Consider the following 21,578-nt stretch of genomic DNA (forward strand, 5'->3'; position numbering starts at 1 on the left):
ACTCAGATTGAATGTACAAAAATAGAAAAACAGACAAGGCCATTTCATTTTCAGTTTGAATAAAATTTGATAAAGCAATAAATCAATAAAAGTTGAATATTCCATGATGATACAAATTTTGTATCTTTTTCTTTTTGAAGTTAAACAAAAACATTCAATTGTTTTTATCCCAACGTGTTCGTAATTCATTGAGCTAATAAGTAAACTTAAAACGAAATTTACTGCGGCATACATGAGCAATCATTTTAAAGTGGATGAATATCATTTCTTTCTCAGCCTTTTTTAATATCAAGAATATTATCAGTATACTGAAATTATTTTGTGTTTAAACTGACCCCAGGAAGAACCAATAATGCCGAAAAATCAAAGCGTGCAGGTCATGACTACTGTATGGTAATGTAACTTTAACTGTAAATGTAAAACAGTTTTATTCAAAATGGAAAATTTGTAGATTATTATTGGTTTTAAAATGAACATGGATTTATTGACAGAGGAAGTGATTTTGAATGAAGGAAGAACAACAGATGAAGATAAATTAAGAATAATGGAAGGTAAGTTGATAAATCAAAATGAGACTTAACCATGTATCAATGTAGTTGGCTTGTACATCATTAGTTTCAAAAATGATTGTTGGATTTACATGATTAATGATGAGTAGAATTCAATTTCTAACCCTTCCTTAAAAAAATAAACTCTAGGCATCCCTGCTCTCTGTCTCTTTCTTTGGACAGAGGAATTCTTCAGTCAGTATCTTTAGCTAGAATTAAGATTTCATATACATAATGGTTCTTTATTTTTTATCATATCTTTTTACAGCACGGAAAAGAGCTGCGACAAAAATGAAGAAGATAGGAAAAGAACCAAGCGATGAAAACAATGAAGATAATGATGATGATTTATTATCAGATATAAATATAGGTAAGGAATTCTCGGATAGAAACTTAAGTAAAGAGTTTAAATGTTTCATTTGAAAAATTCATCTGAAATGCAAGGAAATGTGTATAGAATTCTTCATACCACAGATTTATGGTAGCATTAGATGCATGGCTTTCCTACTAACTTTGTCTCAATCGGTAGAACACTGGACTGTCATGCCAGAGGTTCTGGGTTTAATCCTCAGCAGAGGCATATATATACTTTACTCTGCTACACTTGGGGCCCACGTTGCGACCTGGGTATACTAGATGGTGAGTTAGAGTGATTGTTCCCAAAACATTGTCCCACAGACACTGTTACTTGGGAGAGTTGGGATGCCTCTCGTTCTAGACACTGTTACTTTGGGAGAGTTGGGATGCCTCTCGCTCTAGAGTCCCACAGACACTGTTACTTGGGAAAGTTGGGATGCCTCTCGCTCTAGAGTCCCACAGACACTGTTACTTGGGAGAGTTGGGATGCCTCTCGCTCTAGAGTCCCACAGACACTGTTACTTGGGAGAGTTGGGATGCCTCTCGCTCCAGAGGAGGGTTATGTGTTAGTGTTTAAAGACCCATCTCATGACCATACAGTCAGTGAAAATGTAGGCGGAGCCTAATCTAAACAGATGTTATTTACCTGGAGTGGCCAGGGTCTACCAAGGTGTTAATTGCTATATCCCATGGTACTCAAAGGAATACACAGAGGCAGAACATGGTAGAAATCTACCTGTCCATGCTTTTTTATAGTTTTGATATACACAGGACCTGTCTCAGTGACCTCTGCAGAGTTTCTGTGGTCATAGTGTTTGAATAATGGTTGTATTCCTAAGGGTAGCTGACACACATTCTACACCCACCCCTCTTTCTCTCTCTCTGTCATTGACTCAATGAATCATTTCTGTTATAAATATACATGGCCTTCCTGCTAACATTGGCTAGCAGATTAACCTTTAGTTCTATCGTCAGAACACTGGACTGTTGTGCCAGAAGTCCTTAGCAGAGGCATAGATTTGACTGTTACACCTTCGTAACAGTTACCAGAGACTGAGCCCCACACAGCAGATCAATAGTGTGATTTGATTGTTTCGGTAGACATCATATAAACTTACAGTACAGTGTTTGCATAGCTCACTTAAGATCAAAACTAAAGCCAAGTTGTCAGAATATTATTTTATCACAGCAGATCATTACCACCCTGTTCACTTGGCAAGGGTTTATTATTTCGCAGAAATTTCAGATGAAAAAGATCCTTCATTTACATCGCTGCTGATCAATAAGTGAACGCATATGACTTGTTTTTTCGGGTTTGGGAAAGCGAATAATGGAATAGCACAGTGTGTACATAAATATTTCAGGAGACAACATGATAGCTAGAGGCTTGACTTGGATTGAGCCATTTAATTTGATTTAGCATTTTCAGTAAAAGTAATTAGTGCCATAGATTAAACTGTTTCATTTGATTATTTTTCACTTGTCCTTGAAATTCCACTCAATTTGCAATATCAAAATCTCTTGGATGACTTTGCCTTTTTAATTCTTAAAGCATTTAATTAGCTCCATTTGTGGTACATTGTAACTATTGACATGCAGTTTATCATGTCTGGATTGAATAGAAATCAATCTGATGTGGATCCGATTTTATGGCTTCATCAGCTAAGATTGATATTGAGAAGAGGGAATTGTAACCATAAATGCTAGTAATGATGGTATTAATAGAATATAACAAATATAGACCAATAGCACCTAGTGCATTGCCAAATAGTAAATGAAAGAAAAATACTGTCAAGATCAGAGTTTATGTTGTTATGCATTCATTCTGTGTCCGTTTTAGGAACCTAGATTAAAAAGAGCTAAGAAGATGCAGCTCTACTAAGCTCTTAACATCAAATGAATTCTCTTTTTGATTGCACATTATAAAAAATTGGTTTATTTTGGAACTGGTTAAGGTTTTATGTAGTATACAATGTTGATTTCATTTTGTTATTTATCTTGTCATGATCAAGTAATTATATTTTACATGTGTCTTGTACAAGGAACTGTTACATGTGTCTTGTACAAGGAACTGTTACATGTGTCTTGTACAGGGAAATGTTACATGTGTCTTGTACAAGGAACTGTTACATATGTCTTGTACAAGGAACTGTTACATGTGTCTTGTACAAGGAACTGTTACATGTGTCTTGTACAGGGAAATGTTACATGTGTCTTGTACAGGGAAATGTTACATGTGTCTTGTACAGGGAACTGTTACATGTATTTTCTCTTGTACAGGGAAATGTTACATGTGTTTTGTACAGGGAAATGTTACATATGTCTTGCACAAGGAACTGTTACATGTGTCTTGTCTTGTGCAGGGAAATGTTATGTGTGTCTTGTCTTGTGCAGGGAAATGTTACGTGTGTCTTGTCTTGTGCAGGGAAATGTTACGTGTGTCTTGTCTTGTGCAGGGAAATGTTACATGTGTCTTGTACAGGGAAATGTTACATGTGTCTTGTACAAGGAACTGTTACATGTGTCTTGTCTTGTGCAGGGAAATGTTACGTGTGTCTTGTCCTGTGCAGGGAAATGTTACGTGTGTCTTGTCTTGTGCAGGGAAATGTTACGTGTGTCTTGTCTTGTGCAGGGAAATGTTACATGTGTCTTGTACAGGGAAATGTTACATGTGTCTTGTACAGGGAAATATTACATGTGTCTTGTACAGGGAACTGTTACATGTATCTTGTCTCATAAAGGGAATGTTACATGTGTTTTGTGTAGGGAAATGTTACATGTGTTTTGTACAGGGAAATGTTACATGTGTCTTGTACAGGGAAATGTTACATTGTCTTGTACAAGGAACTGTTACATATGTCTTGTACAAGGAACTGTTACATGTGTCTTATCTTGTGCAGGGAAATGTTACATATGTTTTGTACAGGGAAATGTTACATGTATCTTGTCTCATAAAGGGAAATGTTACATGTGTTTTCTCTTGTACAGGGAACTGTTACATGTGTCTTGTCTCATAAAGGGAATGTTACATGTGTTTTGTGTAGGGAAATGTTACATGTGTTTTGTACAGGGAAATGTTACATGTGTCTTGTACAGGGAAATGTTACATTGTCTTGTACAAGGAACTGTTACATATGTCTTGTACAAGGAACTGTTACATGTGTCTTATCTTGTGCAGGGAAATGTTACATTGTCTTGTACAGGGAACTGTTACATGTGTCTTGTACAGGGAAATGTTACATTGTCTTGTACAGGGAAATGTTACATGTGTCTTGTACAGGGAACTGTTGCATGTGTCTTGTACAGGGAAATGTTACATGTGTCTTGTACAGGGAACTGTTGCATGTGTCTTGTACAGGGAAATGTTTCTACATGTGTCTTGTCATGTACAAGTAACGGTATGCTCTCTATACTTTAGGTTCATATTCATTAGGTAGATCAACTTTACAAAACAGAAATATGACAGGCAGGTGTGCTGCATTTTGGAAAGCAGAAAAACACTTCAGGTGAGTATTGAATTAAGACTTGAATTGTCTTACAAACAACACTATTAGTCAGTTTTGTGAAACAAAAAGAAAGAAGAGAAAAAAATAGATGGAAAGTTATATAACTGCCTTATTGATTTAGAATATTTCTGTGAATGTACTGTCTACGGTTCGCGTCTCCTCGGGTAGGTGGTAAGTGCTAATTGGGTACTAATTACTCTTAATGGGATTCACAAGGGTGGAAATAGGAGGTGATATTTTTTTTATCTGATGAGCAATTGTTGAAGGCAATGACCTTCCAGTTTGTTTCTTCCACAAAGTTCCACATACCAGTCTCATACAAGGGAGGATATTCATATTTTCACATGCATCTTTGAATTATAGTAAAATCATGTGTATAACAAAGTGAAATTAAGTAATTCCTTAAAGTGTGAAAAGTACTGGGATTTTGTTTGGACATTTAACACATTATATCTATATATCTGTCCCTGGAAATTTGGTATAACCATATTTTACTGCTTTTGATTCTTCTAAAAAATAAATTGTAAGAGTGGGGTGAACACCTACATGTAAAAATCAATCACCATTATGTCATGGTACAAAAAATGATGACATATCGCTGATTACATTTTTAACTTTTCATTCCTTGAAAGTGCCTCCGTGGCCGAGTGGTTAGAGCATCACGCTCAAAATCACACGGCCTGCCTCTCACCTCTGTTGGCGCGGGTTCGATAAAATTGATGCTAAGCTAATGAACCATCATAAAGAATTTCAGGAACTAGTTCAATAGCCTGTTCTATGCAGTATTGTTCATGATAATGATCTGACACATGGTAGTGCCCCATTCATGGTTGCACGCAACCATCTAGCCCCATCATTACATGTGTCACTGGGCGAGGCCGGGATATCCAGGGTGCGTTTCAGATGTTAGAAGAGAGACTAAATGGAATCTGAACTGAAATTAAGAGAATCACATCCAGGGAGCCAACTGGCGGATCAAGCAAATTTTCCATGTTCTGACAAAATGTGCTAGATACATGCAAAAACAGCAGTAGAATTACGATCAACAATTGATCTGGGAACTAAAATTAGTTCTGAGACATTTGAACAATTATTCTTAATCAGCCAGGCTCAAAATCAGTTTCTACAGAATGAATATGCCAAATTTGATTCAGCAACCTCAGATGTAGTTGTTCACTGTGACGCATTTTTCCTGAAAATTGAATTAATTAAGGAACAAGTTAGAGCATCGCAAAGGGAAACATCTCCTCACAACTAAGCATACATATTCATGTACCGACTATTTAGAAATGCAGCATAAAACCCAAGAATGTTTTTTAATCTGCATTATGTACGCAATTACTCACCCACACACTAAAACACATGACTGTATGATGGGTAGTGTGTCTTGTTAAAGCAAGAATGTGGTCTAGTAAAATAGGACTGTTTTTCTGTTACTCACTCACCCACACACTAAAACACATGACTATGATAGGTAGTGTGTCTTGTTAAAGCAAGAATGTGGTCTGGTAAAATAGGACTGTTTTTCTTCCCATCCTTAAGTACAGATCAAGAGATTTTGCAATTTTCCCATAAGGAGTTGATTTTCAAAATAAGAGGAAGTCATTTATCATGATCATAAAGCATTGACAAACAGGAGCTATATAGAAAAGCTTAGATTGAATTCCTCTCTGTCAGTTGCATAGATTATTAGTCCCAAACACTGAACTTGGCTAGAAATAATCAATAGCTGAAACTCAGCCTTGATTGAAGTCTTGGCAGACCAAAAAATTCTCCTTCAGACTAGTAGACCTTCTCTCTATCCCCACGCTGAACAATGTCCCTATATACCAGTCGACCTTCTCTCTATCCCCACACAGAACAATCTCCCTATTTACCAGTAGACATCCTCTCTGTAATGCCCCTATATACACCGGTAGACATTCTGACTATCCTCCACAGTAGTAAATTTTGCTGATGATGGATGCATGGTCATCATGGGTTTTTGTACAGTCAGGAGTCAAGTTATGAAAATTTTCAAAAATGATCGCTATTGATGATTATTTTATGCCCATACCTATAGAATAGAAGATTACAGAGCATATAGTTTTTCACTTGTCTGTCTCTCCATCCATCTTGTTGTCCTTCTATCTATGTTTGCACATTGAGTATAAGGACTTATGATATTTAGTAGATTAAATGCACAGTGTGGCATATGGAACTGTGACCTTGACATTGACTTATGACCACTGCACCCATTACAGTAAAACTTGCAGCAAATATGCTTATGATTTCATGCTTACAGTGAAGTGATTTTCATTCCCTGTATGCAATTTTAAAACATATTTTGAACTCGCTTGATATAACGAATTATGTTTTTAACGATTCAAAATAGTTCATCCCCAACACTTCACAAAGTATCTAAGGTAAAAACTCTACTCTTGGTAATAATTGTTTAAATACAAGTTAGATGACTTTTGTATTTAGTTGGCATGATAATCCTAGTGTCACCAAGCCTTTTGAATTGCATTAGCCACCAGACACTGTTAAATCTGGGAAATTCTCTGTTTCGTGAATCTTGGATTCTGCTTAAAAAAAAAACAGGAAAATTAAATCTCTCTCCACTGTGGTAGGATATTGATCCATGAAATACTTGTATTGGGAATGATAGAAAATAGCCCATAACACTAATTGCTTTTTGACTTATTATTTCATTATGAATAGTTGTGAACCGTGGAAGGCCAATCTGACTATAGAATATAGAAGCATTTCATCGTAATCGTAGATTCAGTGGTGAACATAGGTTATGTAGAGGGTATCACATGGTATCACGTGGTAAATAAGAGATCCTACGTATCCATCCTAGGAAAGAAATGACACGGCCATCAGAGTGTACTGGTATTGGTCGTTTCACAGAACAATACCAAGGGGCTCATTAATGTCTATTGAATTCACTTAAACACACAGTTGACTAAGACTGATTATTCCGTGTCGTATCGGAATATTGTGGCTTGATAAACCTGTTCAAAGCTCAGGCCACAACCGGGTCTTGACTTGAGACCTGAGTGTAATTGGGATTGATTTGGCCTTGGTTGGAAATTTATGATTTCAAAGCACACATTTGCAGCATTTGTCTTTGTTTGAGAATACAGTTCATATACTTATATTACTGTAGAGTTTGTCGAAATGTAGATACCCTGAATCAGTTTTCTGTAACAAGTACATCTCATGCATTCAGGAATCAGCTGTTTAACTTTTTGTCCTACATGTACATTAGGTACATGTACTTAAGCATTTAAACATTCACAGACATTCAATGGCTGAGTTCCCGGACGTACAGGTATAAATGGGCCTTACATGTAGTCTGGATAACTCAATGTATACTATCTTAACTCTCTACTACCAATTAAACCATGATATCCCAAAAAATAATTCCAGTGATGTAGGTCTTTTATATATTTACCATAAACCCCTGTTTTTATGGAACATATCATCTCTTTTTTAGATATAGAACTTTACTTAATGATATGAATGGTTAAAAATGCATTTAGCAAGCCAATTTCGATGTGTAATTGTTGATTATTTCAAGCATTTTTCCTACCTTCTTTGAACTGTGTTTTACAGGTTTTCTTTAAGACGTTTAGTCAAAAGTCAGCCATTTTATTGGACAGTGATTGTACTGGTTTTTCTGAACACATTGTGCACAGCATCAGAACATTATGGACAAGCTGAGTGGCATGAACAGTTTTTATGTAAGTCTGCATCATAGTATATATGTGCACTGCAATTGAACATGTGAATTAGATGCAGAACTTTGATTTTGTCAAAAGTAAGGGAACTATTTCTTTTTTTTTAATTTCAAATCTTTCATCATTAAAATTGGAAGTTAGTATTGACTGATTGACCAAGTGCTTTGTTTACAAAATACAGTGAATAAAATTTTTTTTTTTTTTTTTTTTTTTCAGATTACACAGAATTTGTTTTCTTAGCTTTATTTATATTTGAAATGTTAATAAAGATGTATGGATTAGGAGTTCGAATCTACTTCCAGTCATCCTTCAATATATTTGATTGTGGAGTAAGTATAACTTTTACCTGAACTTGAAAAGGTATTAACCTGTCTGGAACTGTGAATTAGAGAATGCAGAAATAAAGATGTAGGACATTTGATTTAGTGGGAAGGACATTGTTTTGGGGGTTTTTTTTGTTTGGTGTTAGTGAATTTTTATTAAATTAATTATCACATTTTCAGCTAAACCGTACAGAATAGTCAATTGAAATTTGATTCTAGTATATTGATTATTTTGGTAATTGATGTAAGCTTATAGAAGTACAAAACACTTAAATATTGTGTCCCATATCTCAATGAAAGTGAAAAATTAGATTAACTTAATGAAATATCATAATTAAGCAATGTGATAAATGATTATAAAGTTGTGTTATGTTGAGATGTGAATTTCAAAGAAAGGGAGATAAGTTGGTAAATACTACCTTACAGGTGATCATAGTTAGCATTATAGAAGTGATATGGTCCTATTACAAAGATGGAGCTTCATTTGGTATCAGCACTCTTAGAGCCCTGCGATTACTGAGGGTCTTCAAAGTTACCAGGTAAGTAGACTCAGTGAAATGTATGGTAGAAATATGTAGGCTGTGAGAGGAGAATTCTTCAAAATGATTTTTGCTTTCCACAGCAGTTATTATTCTTCATACGTTGTGAACTGTTAACATGCTTCAGGAAGTATGCCTGCATGAAGCGCCACAGTTTATACCTGTCTCCTCGTGTATTTTCAAAAATGAAATTGGTTTTTGAAATGAATGATGATCCCTGAATTTAGGTTGGTTGTAGTAAGTAATGAATGATGATCCCTGAATTAGGTTGGTTGTAGTAAGTAATGAATGATGATCCCTGAATTAGGTTGGTTGTAGTAAGTAATGAATGATGATCCCTGAATTAGGTTGGTTGTAGTAAGTAATGGAAGCTGAGAAGAGGATTTGTGTGAATATCTTACTTTTGTTATGTTACAGATACTGGTCCTCCTTGCGTAACCTGGTGGTGTCCCTGTTGAGCAGTATGAGGTCCATTGTCAGTCTGTTGTTTCTTCTCTTCCTCTTCATACTTATTTTTGCTTTGCTGGGGATGCAGCTCTTTGGGGGAGAGTAAGTACACCTGTAAAATGTACACCCGTAAAATCCACATAGCTGAAATGAGTGAAAGAGACTGGAATAGATAAGACAGTGAAAAGTTTTGTAATTATTTTAAAGTGTAATGTAAGTAAGAAAACCAGTATTCCAAATCCATAAACACTGATACTGTAAATCACCAACACTGATACTGTAAATCACCAACACTGATACTGTAAATCACCAACTCTGATACTGTAAATCACCAACATTTAAGTAATGAGACTTTATATTCATGATCTTTCTATGTCAGATTTTTCAGTGAAACATGATTTTTGTGAATTATTCTTCATTTGTTCATCTTAGACATACATGTACATCTTTAAACTTATTCATGAGAACCTTAGTTAAGTTGTTGTAGCAAAAATTTAACATTGACCTAAAACTATTTGCAAAAGAAAATATCTTGGTGTAATTTCTTCCCCCTGTTATTAATCACCATGAAAAAATGTCCTCGTTTAATACAGCAGGATTTTGTACATTGGTATTGAAAGGGAAGTAACTCCATAAATCCTTGCTGAAAATCAACCAAGATTTACAAAATTATTTCAGATATCTTGATATTTGGTCCAGATCTCTTTAAAAACTGATTTTTTTTTTTACAAGTAATTCAAAGGTATTTAAGACAATTAGAAAAGCTATGTGTAAATTTTTAACATGCACATCTTGTATATAATTATATACCATTCTTAAAAATATTGGTTCAAAACCATTGTAGCATGACTTGGTTTATTTATTTCTTAAAAGTGTAATGTTAAAATTATATTTATCAGTTTCTTTATTATCATTAGGGCTTGGCAATATCTAGGATTTAGAGCTCTATAGACATCTAGTTTCAATAACCAAGAATCAACTATAAATGGTGATACTTGTCTTGAATTTCTTGACAGAATGAATTTTGATGATGGAAGACCACCTGCACATTTTGACACATTTCCAATAGCCTTGCTGACAGTATTCCAAGTAAGACTTAATTAGTCAGAATTTTAGACTAGTGTATCCACATTATACATTGTTTTATCTGCAGAACTATAATGACCCAGAAAAAATAAATCTAAAAGAGATAGGACTGAATTTATCCCCTCAGCTGTAGTCAGCATATTGGGATGGTTTAAAACGCTAACAAGTGTTGCCATATTTTGCCAAATACAATATGCATTGGTATTTGATACACACACCCCTTTTTGTGTCTGAAAATTGGGAGGAAATCGCAGTTCATAATACGCAGCAAAAATTCTGACCAAGTGGTATTCTTGACTTTATGCTTCATGGTTAATTTCACTTGAAATCTTTTTGGAAATAATGCAATTTCTCAACAAAGCACAAGAATTTGCATACAGCGCTACAAATGTTTTAAGAAAATGGTAGTTTTCTCTATATATGTTTGGGGAAGTAATGTTAATTTCAGCAAAGCATGAGAATTTGTTACTATTGAGCATTAAAGTTTCAACAGGCTATAGTCGAAGTAATAATCATTCAAGGTGCTGTAATGAACACACATCAAAGCTGCAAAAAATTGTGAACAAAGGTGTGATATATCGACCTCCTCAGTATATTCATAAAAATGACAATAATCAAAGACAATAATTTAATTGGTGCTCTGTCTGTAAGTACAATGCTTTGGAGACGAATGAAGCAACATAACCTACCGAAATTTTACGTTTCTGCTATAATTTTGTTGAGATTGATTTGGTGAACATGAAAAAGTGTACAGACTATTTATGAGGGCTGTATATGTCTCAGAATGAAACATTACTTATAACCATTAAATTTCACTTTTAAAAAGGGAGTAAAAAATCTATAATAGTATATGATACACACCCTTTCTTGCATAAAAAAAATCTTTTTAAAAAAGTGCTTATTATATTCGGCAAAGTACGGTAGTCAGATTGGCAGTATCAGAAAATTCACGGAAGTTTCTTTTGTGTTTGACAGATTCTGACTGGAGCTGACTGGAATGAGGTGATGTACAATGGGATCAGGGCTCATGGGATTGAGGAGGGGGACAAGACAGGGATGTTCTACTCCATCTACTTCATCATCCTGGTGGTGTTCGGAAACTGTATCCCTTACTGCTCCCCATTACCACAATAATGAAAATACAAAATAATGCTCCCCATTACCACAATAATGAAAATACAAAATAATGCTCCCCATTACCTCAATAATGAAAATACAAAATAATGCTCCCCATTACCACAATAATGAAAATACAAAGTAATGCTCCCCATTACCACAATAATGAAAATACAAAATAATGCTCCCCATTACCTCAATAATGAAAATACAAAATAATGCTCCCCATTACCACAATAATGAAAATACAAAGTAATGCTCCCCATTACCACAATAATGAAAATACAAAGTAATGCTCCCCATTACCACAATAATGAAAATACAAAATAATGCTCCCCATTACCTCAATAATGAAAATACAAAATAATGCTCCCCATTACCTCAATAATGAAAATACAAAGTAAAGAATCGTACTGGACAGGTTACTCAAAACCAAGACAGAATGATTCACAATGAATTCAATACTGTTTACAATGATTTTCAAACATACAGCTATGTTTTGTTGAAATTTACCTTATTGTGTCCTGTGTGTAATTAGTATTATATTATTTGTTATGATACATGTAATTGCAAAGTGGATTGAAATTCACTTTAAAAACTATAATTACAGTCCATGGTTTTCATTGTGGTCTCTGCTAAATCTTTACTCTCTGTATGATGTTTTTGGTCTGATGTTTTCACGGTTGTTTAACTGAATTGTGCCCTTTTCATTGTGATGTCAGATGTTTGGACTGCACCAGATGACATTGTTCCAAAGTTCCAATCTAGTGTCCATGAGCACCTGCTGTTCCACTGACTTAGTGGATGTTGGAGGAAGAATAAAATGTTGTTTAATTCTGATATTTTAAAATTGTGTTGCAGCATGTGTTTATTTCAAGATTTAAGATAAAATGCATTCAACAGGTGTGGATTTAGAAAATTTTCAAAGGAAGGGGGGAGGGTGTTTGAACTAAAGGATTAAGTTGTTGATATCATAAGTAGTTTCTACTTTTTTTCATCTGCATGGGGTTTTATAGGTTAGCTACCAATTAAAAACACTCCTTAAGAAAAGAATTTAGAATATAAATACCATTCTCTGCTCTCTCTCTCTCTCTCTTACCAAAATCAAAATGGGGTTTGCAACCCCCGTAAACCCCCCCCCCCCCCTTCCTTCCTCTAGATCCGCCAATATTCAATCAAGATACAATTGATCCGGAACCTAACTTTTTGCATTGGCTTCTGATTTTATACTGTCAGGAGCCAGCTTAAGCTCTCAAATTTCATAGGCTACTTTGAGGAAGTATTTAAGGATGAGTAGAGATGTTAATAACCCTTAACCCAAATACAGACACTCTACTGAATGTATTTCTGGCTATTGCTGTGGACAACTTGACCAATGCACAGGAAATGACTGCTGCTGAGGAGGAAGAGGAAGAAGGTCGTAAAGAGGTATCAGTATAAACAAAATACCTGCTACTTCTAAGACCAGGAGTAAACAGATAGCTGGGCTGGGTACTTTTTAAAAACTACATGTAGTGTTATTGAAAGATGTTCCATGTAAAAGCAAGTCTAGACTTTCATTGTCGTGAAAATTCAGCTATTGCTATGCTTATAGTCAACTCTAGCAACCTTGACCATTTTTCCAGACCAGGCTCAGAATGTTGCATGACAGCTATTAATTTTGCAAAAAGAATTACGTCTTAAATGTATTTTTGCATAAATTATGTGACCTATTTTGTAAAGACGCTGCTTTGAATTCCTATGTTGTAGAAAAGGCTTAATGTGACTGTAGCTGCTTAATCACGTGCATGGTCCTGTTACGATTATTTTCTATAGAAGTTCATCCACTACCCAAGGGTGATGTTGTGCTTTTTTTACTGTATTGTGATGGTTTTTCATTTTGGCAGCATTTAGAAGAAGTGAAACAAGACGTCCACAACCAATTCACAGACCATTCCCAGGTTGAATTCAAGCATTATTCAAGCACTATTCAAGTTCATCGATCTTCTTTTTTTAAGTTCCTTACATACTACCTTGACACCTTCTTTAAATGCAATGTGTCTGCACTTTCTTTTCAAATGAAATAATAATATCTCTTTTATTGGTTAATTAAACTCTGATAATATCTTGGAATTATTGAAACTGTCCTTTCTCATGTATCTTGAATTTACTAATTCTGTAACTTTTATGGAAAAGTACATATATATCTAAAACCGGAGTGCATGCAGTATTAATGATTTATTTTTCTAACCAGTAACTTCAAATACTGAATGTAGATATGTGATGTTGTGTAAGTTTGCTTCTGTTTGGCTAACTGTGAATTTGTACATGAAATTGGAATATACAGTGTTGTTACAATATGTCTGTAAAACCATTCAAACAATTTTACAGTCTGGCCTTAGTTTAAGAAGTATTTAGATATCAAACTGCTTGATAAATTATTTTGGTGATGTCATTTGCTATGACATTGAGATCCAGATTGATTTTTAGGAAAATATTTGTAGAGAGGTTATTTTGTCAAAAGTCTGTTTCTATTTATTGTTTGTGACAAGATTTTATACATGGATTATCAATGTGATTTTAGAGAAGCAAACAAGAAAAGGAAACTTTGGAGGAGGGTTCAGGAGGTCTGCAGGTTACAGTAAATATCTGCCCTCCCTCACCGGCCAACAATGAGGAAAATCCCAAAATCAGCAACTTCAATTAGTAAGTGTAATCAAAGTCAAATTACAATCTTATACAAGTGTTCTATTGCCAAAAATAGGCACAGACCAGCATAGAAAAATAAAGAAGAAGCTGATCATGTGCTGTATAATGCACCTGCATTTTATCTCTAACCTTGGGTATACTGTGTCTTAAATATGTGGTCAAATCAATTGTAGGAATAACTTTTCTGTTTTTCTACTTACATGTATTTTGAAAAGTGTTTTCATGAGAATGCTCTTAAGATGAAACAACCATGTTACCAAAATCGAATATAAATTCTTTGAAAGTAGTTTGTGTGTGTATATTTGATTCATGGCATTTTATGAACCATCCTAGATAAATTTTTCACTAACAGTATCTCTTTTAGCAAAGACAGCAACCACCAAAATGATGTGAAAAATAACAAAAACACCTCAAACTCTGTGGCAAAGAAAAGCAACTTTTCACAAAACGAATTTGATAATGATGGCTTGGACACAGGTAAATATGAAATTATAGTTTCTAGTGTTGTGTTTTTTTCTTCGGATAATCTGCAGAAAGTGTTCCCTGCTTTATGTGTCGGACTTATATTTTACTTTTGATATAAATCAAGCATGGTCAAATTATGTCATTGTTGTACTATTGTGAAAGTGAATTCTCTATTAATAATTAGGTCAAATTCAGCATGATAATCATATATTCTTCATGATCTTGTGTACAATGTTTGTTGTAATGCAAGAAGTTCTCGATTATCCCCTCGCAACAGAGTCGCAGAGAAGAAGATATCTAGTAACTTGTTCTTTCGCTTTTACATTTGTTCATTGGTTTAGTCTTGTATACATCTCTTTACTGATTTCTGCTGATCTTGCAGGAATGATAATTTGTATAAAAATTTCATTCCTATTGGTCTTTAAGGTTCCAAGTAAAAAGTTCAAAGACACTGAAGTAGAAATTCTAAAATTTCTTTCATGCAAAATTTAAGCGATGTTTTTCTTCTAAATTATGTCAATCCTGTAGCAATGGTACATTGTATAAAGACCTTGGTTGCAACTGGCAATCAAGGTTTATGGGTAAAAGGTCACTGGAAGGTGAATATTGAAAATTATTTTGTGCACACGATTTAACAATGAGACTTTAGTTACATTTGTCATCCAAATTTGTCAGACTAGCAGGGATACTCTGAATAAAGAATTTAGCTCCTGTTACTTTTCAAGGTTACAGTGAAAGGTCAAGGTCACTAGAAGGGAAGTATTTGGGTTTTTTATGGACAAGATTTGAGCCCAAATTCATAGCGAATTATCATCAAACTTTCATGAATGGTACTTTGTGTAAAGATCTTAGCTCCTATCGGTTTTCAAGGTTAGCTATGAAAGACTGAGGTTTCTAGAATAGAAATGGTATCGTGTGCTGGTTTTAATAGCACTTGAAGGAATGCTATCTTACAATATCTCATGTTGCGAGGGGATGCCTTGCTTTACATAGCAAAATTATGTCACAGTGACTTAAAGGGACTGATTCACGATTTTCCCCAAAATTTTGTTTTTCACTTTTAATGATCAAAATCTACTGTCTAAGATGTTTAAAAGATTTCACATGAAAATTAATGTTATACATTATCATAGAAGCTCATTTGAGAGAGTTTATCATTTGTTTTGTAAACAAAGATTGTGGTATGTTATTGTTTACGAATTTTTCAAAAGAAATGGATATCCATCCAAGTTTATCATATCTTTCACATTTCAAGTAATCGTTGGGTAAAATGCGACATCTAAAAGTTAAAATTTGTGTATATGCAAAATTATGATGCTTTATATTACAAAATTAATATTTCACTGGTTTGTTTGTTTACATAAAAAGACTCGAGTCTTTGTTTGCACTACACAGATTTAAGGCTAAAATATTCCTTTTATTCTTGCATTCAGAAGGTCAAAATTTTGGCTGTCAACATTGAATGAGATATTTTTAATGTTTAACATCAAAAATGAAAAATATTTTTCTCAAAAATCGTGAACCAGTCCCTTTAAACATTGATTAAATATTTCTAGAAGATATCTGAATTCTACTTAACTCTGCCTTATTGTTGAATATTGTGGCATATTGTAATTTACAGAGAAGAATGACTTGGTCAACAATAATAAACCAAGAGGTATATTTTATCTTCAGCTTGCTGTTTGAACTTGTGTATGAAGGTTTTAGTAGTTTAACATTTTAAGATGTAGATCACAGTGTTTTAAAGGTACATATGCTCCAGATTTAATGTTAGATTTTAATCAAGATATCAATACTATGGTATTCTACAAATAAATGAAACAAAAAACTCTATTAGATACGCACACTAAAAAATACCATTGTTGAGATGTAAATTAATAAAAATAATTTTAAATATGATCTGTGTTTTTTAAACACTTTCTTTCCAAAATGAGCCACGTGCTGACCACTTGACTGTCTTGTTAGCATACCATGTGCTATTTTCTCACCAACTATTGGATCAGTGCATCTATAACTACCGTGTATTGTTGTACACATGATCTAGCACATTGAATGTAGTCAGATAGGTTCTTATTCATAGGACTTACAAACACCATTGTTTTCTTTCTAACCGCTTATGAAGAAGGCACGAGCAATTCATACTTTATACAAATAAGGCTGAAGATGTCTGAGAGTTTATAGCCAAGAACAAACTTAAAATTTTTGCCTATTCCAAAATGAAATAGTTTACATGTGTAAATAGTAGTGCCATTATAGATGCATTAACCATATTAGTTTAGAACCAAAAATATCCGAATTATTAGTATGTATGTACCTTTAATCCGTTTCACCATTTGATATTAATTCTAGAACAGTTTTCTTGCATAAATGTTTGGGTTTTTGTGTGAAGCACATGTTGCTTTTAGCAAGGAGCTTTGATTCAGTGCTTGACTGCCACATTTATCAAATATAAAAGCTGGCTTTTTCTAATCACAATAAATCATGATATATCACATTGAAACTTTATATTTATGAAACATTCAAAACTCGCAAAAATAATGAAACTCTGTTGAAGTTTGAATTCAATACTTGCATGAAAGACTTGAAATTCAATGCTTTAATAGGTAAATATCAATTGTTAACTTTCATTCATTAAACAAGAGTGAAAATTGGATAATTTCTATGTTCACGTGATATAATTAATTAGGTGAAACATACAGTTCAACTTCGATATCTTGAACACTGATATCTTGAATAACATGGATATGTTGCAGTGATATCTTGAATAACATGGATATGTCGCAGTGATATCTTGAATAACATGGATATGTCGCAGTGATATCTTGAATAACATGGATATGTCGCAGTGATATCTTGAATAACATGGATATGTCGCAGTGATATCTTGAATAACATGGATATGTCGCAGTGATTCGGAAGTCCCAACCACTTATTCTTTACTATAATAAGTATTTAAGCCTAGATATCTCAAATCTTCGGATATCTGGAAGTTTTTTCTCGGTCCCATTGAGTTCAAGATAACAAGGTTTGACTGTACATATAATTCTTCTACAAGATATCATGATTGTACAGTTACGTGATTTGATAAACAAAGATAATCTGTCTCTGAAATTACAAGTACACATTACTGTACAGTTACAAGTACACATTACTGTACAGATTGTACTTTGTTATATACAGTGATACATTTACAATAGTTTAAGAGGTTAACATTTATTGATTTTAGCTACTCAGTAATTCATCTTATTTCATTTCTCAATAAAGTTACCGTGCAGACTGTTATATTTTCCTTGCCTCTGATGACAGTAGATTTTGACTGTGTTGTGATTGGTGCTTTCAGATAGTAACAACAGTGAGGAACCACCTCCCAAGCCCCCCAAAAAAGAGGAGGAGGGAGCCTTTGGAGGGCCCCGGCCTATGTTACCCTACAGCTCCATGTTCATATTTGGACCTATGAATCCGTGAGTCTAAAACAGCTGTTGTATTATATCATTTCTTACAAATACATGAGAAGCACTGATATCTGGACTATACATGCAATTCTCTGATGGAGAATGTCAGGGTTTGAACAAAGGTTCTGTTTGAAAGTTTTAATACTGTTAGCCATTTTTGTGTTAATGCTACACTAACATGGCTGACATATGGGTATTGTTTGTCTCAGTACCCTTGCCTTAAATTGAATCACTCTTTGACTTGTAGAGTCAACACCCATGTTCATAGGAACATTTAAAAGCTTGTCCATTGAAAGTCAGGCATTGCTTACAGTGTAGGTGGCACATGGCGTGCAAGGTCCCACTACTTCTTCAGTTCTGAAGTATTTGCTTGGTTATAGCCTGACACTTCTGAGCAGTGCTCATGAATGTATAGAAAGGTTTAAATAGGGACAGTATAGTCAGCACATTAACATCAATAGAGTTCTAAAAATCTGTTCTATACTTGATTTAATTAAAAATTCGTAAACCTTAAAGTGCCACCTGTCTGCCTGTTTGTTTTCCTTTCATTAAGTTAGTTGAACGCATAAACTATTTTCGTAACAGCCAGTGATAAAATTCAAGAGTAAGAGGCTTTTTTTGTACTGAAATTTTAGTATGTACAAAACTGGTTTATTTTAAACAAATAATGATTGCTATTTACATGTACCACTTTCTGTATTTCCTTTTGATTTTCTCAGAATACGGCGTTTCTGTCATTTTGTGGTGAATCTGCGCTACTTTGACCTCTTCATCATGATTGTGATCTGTGCCAGTAGCTTTGCCCTGGCCACGGAGGAGCCCGTCAATGAGCAGGCCTTTAGAAACATTATCCTGAATTACTTTGATTATGTCTTCACGGTGGTATTCACAGTGGAGATGATACTAAAGGTACGATCAGAAAAGACTATGGTGATTTGAGTTTGTTTTGGTTTTACTTCATGGTGAATTGAGCATTCATAACTGTGCAAGTTTCTTGATTAAAATATGAATAATTTTAATTTGTAGTGATTTAAGCCCTGTTCTCATTGTAGGTGATAGATTTAGGCGTGTTCCTTCATCCCGGCTCTTACTGTAGAAACCTGTGGAACATCCTGGATGCCACTGTTGTGATCTGTGCCTTAGTGGCTTTCTTCTTTGAGTATGTATTTAGAGTAGGACAACAACAATTATATAATGTACAGGAGAATCTGTTTCAGCACCGTAGAAAATTGGTATTCTTCAGAAACCAGATGCTGTGCAGAGTTAATCTGGTACTCGGCCCATTTACTTCAGGAGAAACAAGCATAGCAAGTGCTTCCTTTTATGATCAAAACAATCTGATTTTCAATAAATTGGTGCCCATTCCATCCATAATTATCAATGTGCATCAAGAAGGAAGCTTCATCTTCTAAACAATATTATGTAAAATTATTTTGATTTATTCAGAACTAGTGTTAGGCACAGGAAATGTTCTATCATAAATAGTTCACATATCTTATATTTGAATTTTGATATAAAAATGAAGTCACAGAGAAAGTTGTTGAACAAAACAGGTTTGACTGTACTTGTGTGCCATCATTACATTTTACAACATATTGAATATATGTGTAGTACTGTATTTGCTGCAATCAGAATCTAATTGCAAATTAAGGTAACAATCAATGGTTTTCTTTGGTACAATCTCCTCAAATTTTAAATCCGAACTGGATTTTTGAGATTTTTTTTTTAGAAAAGTATATATGGCAATGCGAGGTTATGACATTATTAATTAATTTGTATAATTATATAGTAATTTGGGGAGGGGGGGATTGAAATTTCAAGAAGTACACTGTACGTATATGCATAAATGTGAAATTGTTGGAGCAAGTATGGTCATTTTAAAATCAGTTGTGTATGACTCGTTCCTGATTGAGTGCATAATCTTTAAATTAAATTAAACAGTTGCAATGTAATTTTTGATAATCTGTTATATTGGGTAGAATTATTTTAAAATTGACAAGAATTTATTCTATTAAAAAAAATGTTTCTGATTACCAAAAAAAGAAAAAAAGGATTTCAGGAGTGAGACATATTCATGATGTTTAAAAATTCAATAACATAGATTATTGATTTATAGCTTAATGTTTAGAATAGGCAGCTGAAAGTTTTATTTAGAGAGTAACTTTATGCACTACATGTATTACTACATCATAAACTATGTGTATTGTGTCAGTGTGATTGCTTTGAAATATACATCATGTAACTTGCAGTGGGCACAATCTCAATCTCCATTTGATACTAACTATTGCTAATTTCATGTATTTGTTGATGAATTTTTGGATCATCATTTCTTTCATTTTAAACGTTATTTCTTCCGCTTGTTTGGTTCTACTCTGTTGATGCTTGTCTTGACTTCATTTTAATAGTAATTCAAATGTCCTTAGGTAAGTGTTTGATATTGTAGAGAACTGTATTGCCACAAATTTCCTCATAGTTCACCACAGTGTAAAAGTTCCAGCGCACTTTTTCCCTTAATAAACTTTTAAAATCACTGTTATCTAAACCACTTTAAATCAGACAGAGGTATTTCAGCTATAGATAAATTTTCCCATATGTTTTTAGTTACGGTATTGGTTGAAATTACATGTATAAAATTGAGTGTACTTTTTGACATGTTATTTTGGCATGTATTGTCCCAAAATTTTGATTTCACCGACAGTATTTACTTATCATAACTCATTTTCATCTTGGAAAAAAAACAAAATCCCATTTTCTTCATCCATTTCACATGGAGGCAATGTAATTATAGTTTAATAAATTGAAGAGGTCATTAAGAAAACAATGTTCAAAGCATGTTAGAGAAATTTTATGAAATCTGAAGTTGGCTGCACTGCCTGTCAAATATGTACTACCCAAGAATTGATTTGGCCTAGAGCTTTTATCATTGTCCCTTCTGTACCTATAGTATTTTGTCATATCAAGACAAATGCTTGGCATGGCGTAGAATCCAAGGGTATGTGAGTAGAATTTGCTGCAATTTAGTACAATCTTCGATTCGTTCACGATATCTATTACCAATTATACCGTGTAATATATATGCAATCCCCATTATCGTTAAAAAATTCTACCGACTTTCAAATTCACAAGTTCAAATTGAAAAGAATCATTATTTACAGCCATATAAAATTATTACTCTGAACAATTAATTTATATTAAAGCTTTTGATACAAAGCTTGATATAGCAGAAAGAGGGCTAATAATGAAAAAAAAAAATAAGACATGCAGAATAAAAGTATAAGATGAGTGTGTAATTATAATTGCCAATGAATCCTTGGTAAGTCCAT

General features: G+C 33.9%; 1 protein-coding gene across 24 annotated transcripts in view; it reads left to right on the forward strand.

Annotated features, from left to right (window-relative positions):
• The window catches only part of LOC125678310 (voltage-dependent calcium channel type A subunit alpha-1-like), a 136,589-nt gene that overhangs the window by 84,535 nt on the left and 30,476 nt on the right, over positions 1-21,578 (forward strand). For 15 of the 24 annotated variants that reach the window (XM_056153861.1, XM_056153847.1, XM_056153855.1 and 12 more), the window contains exons 11-28: positions 492-551; positions 817-918; positions 4,324-4,411; positions 8,015-8,142; positions 8,356-8,468; positions 8,889-9,001; positions 9,419-9,550; positions 10,465-10,537; positions 11,510-11,636; positions 12,978-13,078; positions 13,537-13,590; positions 14,214-14,335; positions 14,703-14,815; positions 16,425-16,460; positions 18,144-18,264; positions 18,975-19,164; positions 19,308-19,414; positions 20,661-20,678. In XM_056153861.1, the coding sequence (XP_056009836.1) occupies positions 492-551; positions 817-918; positions 4,324-4,411; positions 8,015-8,142; positions 8,356-8,468; positions 8,889-9,001; positions 9,419-9,550; positions 10,465-10,537; positions 11,510-11,636; positions 12,978-13,078; positions 13,537-13,590; positions 14,214-14,335; positions 14,703-14,815; positions 16,425-16,460; positions 18,144-18,264; positions 18,975-19,164; positions 19,308-19,414; positions 20,661-20,678 (1,798 nt within the window). The remainder of the gene's footprint in view (positions 1-491; positions 552-816; positions 919-4,323; positions 4,412-8,014; positions 8,143-8,355; positions 8,469-8,888; positions 9,002-9,418; positions 9,551-10,464; positions 10,538-11,509; positions 11,637-12,977; positions 13,079-13,536; positions 13,591-14,213; positions 14,336-14,702; positions 14,816-16,424; positions 16,461-18,143; positions 18,265-18,974; positions 19,165-19,307; positions 19,415-20,660; positions 20,679-21,578) is intronic. The other 9 variants (XM_056153850.1, XM_048916675.2, XM_048916669.2 and 6 more) reach the window with 6 other exon arrangements.

The sequence above is a fragment of the Ostrea edulis genome, chromosome 2, assembly GCF_947568905.1.
Source record: "Ostrea edulis chromosome 2, xbOstEdul1.1, whole genome shotgun sequence".
In the NCBI taxonomy this organism is placed as follows: Eukaryota; Metazoa; Mollusca; class Bivalvia; order Ostreida; family Ostreidae; genus Ostrea; species Ostrea edulis.